Below are 10,373 nucleotides of genomic sequence, written 5' to 3'. Positions count from 1 at the left end.
TTGTTATCCACTTGTCATAGCTAATAGAATGGAACATACGATGTTTGTAAAGCAAATGAAACGTCCCCAAAAAGTGGCATAATATGTAAAAATGTGAAATTGTTATTTAAACGAAGTTGTAAGTATGGTGCATCCTATTATATTTTTTCTTTCAGTACTAGATTTGTTCGCCAAAGCAAAGGTTAAATTTTTCGCTCCCCAAAAAGAAATAATGTACATGTATTTATACACACGAGAGAAAAAAATGTACTACTTTATCAGGAGGATCTAACATTTATTTCCTGGCGACACATTTTCAGACAAATTCAAAATAAAACCACAAACTTCATGCCGAGATAAGACATTGGCGAGATAAGCACAATCCGCCATGGAATTTCGAAATGAGACGGTCTCCAGAAAACATCGCCGAACCCCTCTAGATCTATCACAATGCACCGCTTCCTTTCAATAGGTAACGTTTCGAATTCCATGGACTGCGTATTTGTAACACGTACGCGGCCGATTTACTAAAAGTCTCGGATCTCTGTATTAATTCCTATCTCAGATCGTATAATTTTACATGTACATGACTGTTTGATGCACAGATCTTGCGTCTTTGGTAGTTATTTCATATATTTACAGTTATTCTTGGAATTTCTTGGAACCTGCCAGCTGTACTGGGTAACAAAACTTGTTTATATATGTTACTAAGTGTTAAAGAGCAAAGGAACATTACACTGTTATTAGTCGGATAACGATGCTATATTTTACATCGAAGTCTGTTTAAAAAGCGTCGGTAACTAACGGTCCTTCTCCTATACGTTTACCGCTAGTTAACTCGCTAAATTATTGCCATTTTCATGAATAATTATATATTGTTTGCCATCTACCAGTGATATATTTAAAAAGTGATCCCATGGGTTTTAGAAAAATAGAAACGAAAACCATTATATAAATGTATTCAGAATTAAGGTGACTAAGTGAAATTTTCTTTCCGAAAATGTGAAGGAGTCAATCGGAAAATTATTCATCAAAACGAGAAAAAATTCAGCGAGTTGGCCCACAATAAGCGTATGCGAGATAGACGGTTATGTTTTACAATGCTCACGAAAGGTGTACAACAAAAAGAAAAAAAAACAAACCCAGTAATAAGAACTCATGGTTTTAACGAAACCTGTTTCCTTTTTCCAATGACCCTAAAATGTTATCTTTTTTTTCAATCAAGCGATTATAATTTGCCAATGAAAAAATTCTTAATAAATACTTGTACTTTTTTTTTTAGCATTTACATGGTTATGAATACATAATTTTTAATTTACATGCAATTTTGATTGAAAATTAAGTTATAATTATTTTATGTGACGTATTTATAAAAATTACATCTCAATTGAATACACCTAATGATAAACTCGACTGTTCGATCTATTCACGTGAACTGTAAAGCTTGGCCCTGCCGTTTCTCTGTTTAGGGGTGCGGTGCTTGAGATGTGACTCTATCACGGAGCCCCGCCTCTGTACCCAGTTGGAGACCTGCCACAAAGGAGAGGTAACCAACCTCGTTTACTTACATACCGTATAACTGTTTAAAATTACACATTCTGAACAATATTTCGCCATTTACATATTAACTAAGTTTATTTGGACCAATCGCTCCAAAAATAAAAAAAAAAGTAAATCGATTAAAAGAGAAGAATGTAAAGGGTAATTTTATTTTACACCCTCCGTCTATAGTTTTCCTAATAAAAACCCAAATAACTAGACATCACTGATATGGTGACCATCTCAAAGGGCCCCGCTTTGATAAAGGACATAGGATGAAAAGCATATGAAAGAAGTCTGTTTTGACAAAGCACCTGATTTCACAATAAGATCACTGCACATCCTTTTTCGAGAAAGCACTGTATTGATATTATGCAAACAGGACAAAGAGAAGGCAAAAGGGGCTCAGACACAATTTTACTCAGAGATATGCTTTCAATTGACCTTGACCCTTGACCGAGAAACTTTGTTCAAGGTCACTGCACGCCCTTTACCTAAAGGCACTCTGTGGATGAAGTATGAACCAGTCCAAGAGGCGAGAAACTATATATACTTTGGACAATGATGTTAAACAGACGGACAGACAGACGGACGGATGGACAAAATGATCAGTATAGAAAGGCCACAGAGCAACCGAGGCCATAATAAGCCGTGTATTTCATACATCATATTGCTACGCTTTTCTTCACTATATCAAAGCATTTATTAAAAAAAAATTGGCGAGTCCTGAAACGTGACCAGTATTCTTGTGTCGATTTGAAGTAGTCATACATGGGTTTCGTTGGCTCATTTGTCTCCACTATGATGGCTCTGTTTTGTAGGTATGCGGCGTGGAGCAGAAGAGATCGGATAACGGAGACATTTCCTATTGGACGGGATGTATCTCACCAACAGTTACGTCACCATATTCATTTTACAACTTAACTTCTTAACACACCACTTACTTTGGGGGGGGGGGGGTCTAAATTTTTGAGTGACTACTTTAAATTTTATGTATTTTTTTCAACTATTTGCATGATTGTATAGATTGTATTGTATAAATATATCATTATAAATAAAGATATTTATTTGGTGTATTTGCAAAATAAATTTTGCGATTGCTCGAGCCATTTTCTTGTCCGATTAGATTCTTCAATCTAACATTAATCAAAAGGAGACAAACAAATAAATAACTTCGTAAACGATTGCCAGGTCTCTACATCTAGCACTACTGGCTACTGGCAGACACACGTACGACATTCGACAGTTATATTTAACGCGGGCTTGCATGCATTTAACGAAATCCATTGTTTATTTTTGTTTAACAGAGCTGCATTTCAGAGGACTCAATTGTCTCGGCCAAAAGGACCGGTTACTATGACAACGAAGTTATCTGTCGTCACTGTTGCTCCAGTGACCTATGCAACTCCAAGGGATGCGGTGCGATAGGTATATGTACACAAAGCATTCTGCAGACAAACTAAACACTCGGGGACCGCCGACCTGTACACCCGAGCGTGATGTCATAGAGAGATAACGTGCACATTGGAGGCTTTGAAACAGTTCTTTTTTTCAATCTGCTACATGTTAAAAACGAAAAAAAGATTTACAGATCGAGGATTGCGATACACTGACATTTAATTGTCCTCGTTTTTAATTAAATCTTTATGGAAAAACTTTAACTGAAGGAGTTGTTTCGAGAATTAATATATAAGTACAACTAGCATTCATACGGTCGTTTGTATTAAAAAAATGAAGTTTTAATGTTGTTCAATCGCAATATTATAGATAACCATTGTGTCCAGTGTCTAAATGTCTACTATTTCTATGCTGTATGCTAAAGTACTTTTGGCCTTAATAACGCCTTTTATTGCTGGTTCTTATAAATATATTGAGACTAGCATAATTGTAGATCTGACCTCTCTTGTGACCCTTTTTCAGGCTACCCAGCTGACCGTGGGCCCTTGTGTTACGAGTGTAAGAACTTGGCCGATCCGAGCACCTGTCACACTATCGCCTTCTGTACCCACAATGAGGTATGTATACTAGGACCCTCTGTAACCACAATGCGGTATGTACACTGGGACCCTTTGTTACCACAATGAGGTATGTACACTATGATCCCCAGTAACCACAATGAGGTATGTATACTAGGACCTTCTGTAACCACAATGAGGTATGTACACTGGGACCCTTTGTTACCACAATGTACACTATCACTTCTGTAACCACAATAAGGCATGTACATTATCGCCTTTTGTAACCACAATGAAGTATGTACATTATCGCCATTTTTACCACAATGAGGTATGTACATTATCGCTTTTTTGTAACCACAATGAAGTATGTACATTATCGCCATTTGTTACCACAATAAGGCATGTACATTATCGCCTTTTGTAACCACAATGAAGTATGTACATTATCGCCATTTGTTACCACAATGAGGTATGTACATAATCGCTTTTTGTAACCAAAATGAGGTATGTACACTAGGACCCTCTGTTACCATTATGAGGTAAGCACTAGGACCCTCTGTAACCTCTATGAGGTATGTACACTATAGCCTTTTGTAATCACAATGAGGTATGTACACTGTTGCCATCTCTGACCACAATAAGCTGTGTACATTATTGTATGTAGGCGCCTTAAATGAGAGCTGAATATATTAATTTTAATAAAATTATTAGAAACTCTTCAATGATTGGATATTGATATAACAAAATAGTGCTCCCTTTTCTAGAAAAGTAATCACAATTGATACAGTTTTCTCAAATCGAATGTTGTTTTCATTGTAGAAATGCTTCGTTGGATCAGAAGCACATTTTGGACAACTGTACTATACAACACGTTGTGAGCCTCTCCACGTAAGAATACCAAAATCAGAGTTATCTGTCCCCGTGTTTTGAGATTTTATTCAATGTTCATATAATTACACATCACGCAAGGAATATTTTAACCAACAAACGCTTAATTTAATTTGCTGTTAAGAAGGTGTACACCAAAGATTCTTCATCCCTTTTGTTTACTGGCAAAAATAACTGTAGAAAAAGTGACATCGCCTTTTGACATTATATCCCAGTTATCTCTCTTACCAGAGGGGTTACTGTACCTTAAGTCAAATGTATCACAACTCCTTGCTGGATTTCCATAAACTCGGTAGGAAGAAAATACATGTATATGTAGTGCTCACTGCCTTTTGTTTGCATTCCTCAGGCATGCACGGCACTGGATGTGTCCTCTCCCCTCGGAAAGCGAGCCCTGCCCTGTCGTCACTGCTGTACCGGGGATCTCTGTAACAGCAGCTGTAAAGTGTAGAACAGGACAGTTGGCGGCTGTGTTTGGTGTTACTGACCCTTGTTGTTTGTATCGTCACAGCAAATGTGGTAAATGTGAAAATAAATCTAGAAGTCAACCTAAAATTTGTAATTACGACAGCATATCAGGTATGCAAGATAATGACCATGTGACTTATATCTGGCAACCAAGTTCAAGAGGAGTGCTTGAAACTTGTAGTGAATACGTCGTCAGAGGAAAAAAGTTGATACAAAATCAAATTAAAAGTCAAAAGATAAAGATAAAAGCATGATATCTTCGGGATTTGGAATTTCAATTTTTTTTAGAATAACCAAAGATCAGCAAAGCAGAGACGTTTTCGTTGAAAAATATTAATAAAGGACAAAAAGTTTTAATATATATACGAAATAATTCTATAAAATTTGATATTCTTCATTCTACTCGTCAGTGGACGCATTCAACATGTTGTAAAGTCACAAGTATTCTGAGCCAATTAATGAGAAATAAATGGCAACACAGTCTGAGTATTTCATAGATAGGGTTGTTTATCGTTTTCGAGGAAGTAAAATTAATAAGCTTCGGTAACAGGTGCTTTAAGAGATTAACGCACAATGTAAAAACGAGTCCGGTGATGCAGTGTCAGCCATGCAGCTATTAGATATACAGTCGATAGGATCAGCTACAGGATCAGCTACAGTCGATAGGAACAGCTACAGGATCAGCTACAGTCGATAGGATCAGCTACAGGATCGAGGTGCCCGTATGTTCAGTGCAAGCCTTTAGTACTGCCAGCTAAAACCTGTAGCTATACAGGAAAATTCGGGTTGACAGACGCTAATGCTACATTTTCCTAAACTAATTTTGCCCAGTATCTGGACTTAATAACCTAAATATTTTTTTTGCGGGAATAAGCATACCAATACAAAGTAGATTCTTCAGAAATTGTTTTTAATGATCACCAGCCTGTCAAGACTTGCACAGGAAGTGAAGTTTGTTAAAAGCTAGAATAAATTCTCTCGGCCAGATTGTCAATTTTACATAATTTTCTTTTGGTTGCTTTGCATTTATTTAGGAGAAATTTTGACAAATTCCGTTGTAACATGTCTAGAAAATTCCAAATTTTTTCACCTTAAGCCGTTTCAACAGGCCTTTAACAGATAGTTTCGAAACGGTCTGCCAACCCGGCTGTTCCCGTGGAAACAGACTTTTATTGCGTACAGCTAAGTCAGTAACCCTTGTTCCGCACATGCGCCTCAGTACCTACTTACAGAACATTAGTACACCTGATGTAAACCCGATATACACACTCGTCTAAAATCTGACAGACTCTTTATGCCTATACAGAAGAAAGAGCTTGAATAATATAGTGGAATATAAATTGAAAGCATTTATGAAGTTGTTAATAGTATCGGTGTACATTAATTTTATATGTTTTTAATGTAAATGCCCCCCTGTGGGTCCTTAACTGTTGAAAAAACATAAATAAATAAGACAACTGTCTTCGTACAAGTACTACACGTACTCTCTCAACTTTAAAGTGTACCCAAAATCACTCACATTATACCCCAAAGTTTATATTCTTTTATTTATTAAACCTTTTTCAACCTTTACCTAATTCCCAACAGTTTGAAATCCCATTGTCCTTTTGATCTTGTTTCTCAATTTATAAAAAGATACAATCCTTTTAAATCTCTACCTTTACGAAGAATATTGACATATAATAAAAAGAAGAGGAATTTCATTGACTACTGGCTCCAATAAAAACCTAGCAAATCACAGAAGCGCCGTCGACTTTATTAGGAGATTCAAGGTATCCCAGAATTGTTTGACCAGATTAGGGACACCATAAAACTCTTCTTCAATGTCAAAACGGTTTTTAATGAAACATTTAATAAATCGCCTCGATCAAGAAGTCTTTTTTAGACTGCTGTGAATTTTAATGTTTCTTTTTGCTATGTTGTAAAGTGCATACATGTTAATGAAGATGAAGAATTTTGAAAGTGGTTGTTTGCGTTGCACTTTAATAGGGTGAACATTTTTGGTTATTAAAAATAACTTATTAAACAAGAGGTTCAGGGGCCACATTGCTCACCTGAGCAACAATTGCCGTAACTCTGATCAAATTAGCAGTACAGTATCAACATATCTTAACAACTAAGTACAGTAGATCTTGCAAAAAAATTCAAAATCTGCCAACTTTTATCAACATCTTTTTTTTGGGTAAATACCAAGCCCCTTTTATTGTTGTACATGTAAGAAGATTTTTCTCTATTCCTATATACCCCCCCCCCCCCCAATTTCATGGCCCCACTTTTCTCTAGGGAATCATGGTTTCATCAAACCTAAACCTGCATAACCTGTGCTTTCAAACTAAGTACTGAGTTTTGGACAGAAAACTTTCCCAGAATATTTTTAAAGATTTCCTCTATATATTCCTATGTAAAAATTCAAACCGGCATCCCAGCCCCGCCCTACCACTAGGGACTGTGATTTGCAAACTTGAATTTACACTACCCGAGGATGCCTCTACACACGTTTAAGCTTTTCTAGCCAAATAATCTTTAAAAAGAAGATTTTTAAAGATTTTCTCTATATATTCCTATGTAAAAATTCATCCCCCATTTTGGCCTCGCCCTACCCCTGGACTATTATTTAAACAAACTTAAATCTATACGATCTGGGGATGCTTCCACTCAAATTTGGGCTTTCCTGGCCTAATAGTTCTTGAGAAGAAGATTTTTAAAGATTTTCTCTCTATATAAAAATTTATCCCCCATTGTGACCCCGCCCTACGCCCAGGTACCATGATTTGAACAAACTTAAATCTACATTAACTGAGAATTATGGTTACACGCCAATTTGTGCTTTCTTGGCCTAATAGTTTTTGAGAAGAAAATTTTCTCTATATATTCTTATGTAAAAATCTATCCCACCATTGTGGCCCCATCATACCCCTAGGGACCATGATTTGAATAAACTTGAATCTACACTACTTGAGGATGCTTCCATTTTAATTTGAGCATTTCTGGCCTAATAGTTTTTGAGAAGAAGACTTTTAAATATTTCCTTTATATATTCCTATGTAAAACTTGATCCCCCTATTGTGGCCCCACCCTACCCCCGGGGACCATGATTTGAACAAACTTGAATCTACACTACCTGAGAATGCTTCCAATTTAATTTGAGCATTTCTGGCCAGATATTTTTTAGAAGAAGATTTTTAAAGATTTCCTCTATATATTCCTATGTTAAAATTGACCCCCCTCTTGTGGCCCCACCCTACCCCCGAGAACCATGATTTGAACAAACTTGAATCTACACTACTTGAGGATGCTTCCATTTTAATTTGAGCTTTCCTGGCCTAATAGTTTTTGAGAAGAAGATTTTTAAAGATTTTCACTATATATTCCTATGTAAAACTTCAACCCCCTCTTGTGGCCCCACCATACCCCCAGGGAGTATGATTTGAACAAACTTGAATCTACACTACCTGAGGATGCTTCCATTTTAATTTGAGCTTTTCTGGCTTATAGTTTTTGAGAAGAAGATTTTTAAAGATTTTCTATATATATTCCTATGTAAAAATTGATCCCCCAATTGTGTCTCCACCCTACCCCCGGGGACCATGATTTGAACAAACTTGAATCTACACTACCTGAGGATGCCTCCACACAAGTTTAAGCTTGTCTTGTGTTTGAGAAGAAGATTTTTGAAAAATACCAACAAATTTTCAATAATTCTCAATTATCTCCCCTTTAAAGAGGGCGTGGCCCTTTATTTGAACAAATTTGAATTCCCTTCACCTAGTGATTCTTTGTGCCAAATTTGGTTGAAATCTTCGCAGTGGTTCTGGAGAAGAAGAAGAAAATGTGAAAAGTTTACAACGACAACGCCGCCGACAACGCCAACGCCGACGACAGACAACGGACAAATTTTGATCAGAAAAGCTCACTTGAGCTTTCAGCTCAGGTGAGCTAAAAATGGCATCTTGCATTTATTGAGTTTTGAAAGATCTTATGGGCCAAAAGATATATCACTATCTCGAAGTGATGTATATGTATTAGTAAGTAAAAGAATCGCCATAAATCCATAGATATACAATCAGGAAGTTAATTTATTTTCAGGCAAAACAGATTTTATCCAGATATTGTATCCGTTGACCCCAAAGTTTCTTATTTAAAACTTATTTCAATAAATCATGTTATTGTTAAAAATGTGCGTATACTTCATTGGTAGGGGAAATATTGAAAAAGGGAGTTCTTATATAATAAGAAACGTATCCCCCTGAGAGGCTGAGGGGGTTTCTACAGTTTACTGTATTGAGTTAACATACAAGTCAATTCTCTTATTAGTCGGTCTAAAGTTTTCTGTAATGGGTTAAGAGATATGGTTCATTTGCTGTTAATTCTACAGGAGATCTGTTCTTAGTTAAAAATGATTAAAAAACTACATTTGATTTTCAGGGCAAAGCTGTTGCACATCTTTGCTTGCCAAGGGTTTTCGCTCCAGGCCGCTCCCCATAAACTGCGGAGTTGACAGAAAACTCTTGGCTAGCGAATATATGCTATTGCACTGTACTGGGTAAAAATTAAGTATTGGATACATGAAGCACACTTAATTTAATAAATTAGTATTTCATTCAAGTATATGTAAATATGCCATATTGTAAATTTTGAATCTACTGGGTGGAATTTAATTCAAAATTTACAACATGACAAATACATTGAATTGGACCAAACATCAGGCTTGATGCTTATATATACACTGTATGTTCTCTCCTAAACACACTTTATGCCAATGTTGTGAAATAGTTTTGTTCAAATAATATATTTAACAGTACCTTAAGCCAAAGAGAGGATCAACACTTCAGACTTATTTATCAACACCAGTACACAGAGGTTATTACTCATTAAAACATCTAATACATTGTAGCTGGTAGGACATTTCTTTTCACCACGGGTTCTGTCCTTTTTTCTGCAACGATTGCTTTAATCATATCCGTCTGAAACACTAAAGACATCTATTGTTTAAATATATATAATTACAATAATAAATAAATATCTGTATCAAAACATCTATAATCTAATAGAAATGTTTTCAAGAAATAAAACATGAACAAAAGTTAGCAATTGAGTCCCTTACGAATCGGCTGATTCCGAACATCCTTGCATGTTTTTAAACTAATGATTTCTTTAAGTGAATAGTTGTTAACATTGAGACATATGTATAATCACTTCATCTCTTCTTTAGACACTTTTTATGTTGTGCGATTACTTTAAACTGCCAAAAACTAAGGCCCGGGGTTTGGGATTGATACGTTTATTTGAGATATTTACTCACAATTATTTAACGTAGATAATTCAACTTATAAGATTTGGAGTATCTTTACTGAAGGTCAAATAAAACAAAACTTTAGGGGTAGTTTATCTCTCTCTCTCTCTCTCTCTCTCTCTCTCTCTCTCAACGATGGTGATTGAATACTTTAAGCAAAATGTGCGGAAAAAAACATTTCGGAAAATCGTGATGAAAAATTCCATAACAGTAAACTTGCGTTAGAAGTCATGCCTTTTATTAACTCC

General features: G+C 35.9%; 1 protein-coding gene across 1 annotated transcript; it reads left to right on the top strand.

Moving 5' to 3' along the window:
- Window positions 1-350: 350 nt before the first annotated feature.
- Window positions 351-4,919, top strand: LOC128160053 (uncharacterized). Its single transcript, XM_052823315.1, has 8 exons — window positions 351-451; window positions 622-660; window positions 1,449-1,525; window positions 2,340-2,411; window positions 2,826-2,946; window positions 3,439-3,533; window positions 4,296-4,364; window positions 4,714-4,919. Exons 1-8 carry the CDS (start codon window positions 430-432, stop codon window positions 4,813-4,815), a joined length of 597 nt encoding a protein of 198 aa, XP_052679275.1. The 5' UTR covers window positions 351-429; the 3' UTR covers window positions 4,816-4,919.
- Window positions 4,920-10,373: the final 5,454 nt, after the last annotated feature.

The sequence above is a fragment of the Crassostrea angulata genome, chromosome 8 (assembly GCF_025612915.1).
Source record: "Crassostrea angulata isolate pt1a10 chromosome 8, ASM2561291v2, whole genome shotgun sequence".
Classification (NCBI taxonomy): domain Eukaryota; kingdom Metazoa; phylum Mollusca; class Bivalvia; order Ostreida; family Ostreidae; genus Magallana; species Magallana angulata.
This window is presented reverse-complemented; position numbering and strand designations above follow the sequence as displayed.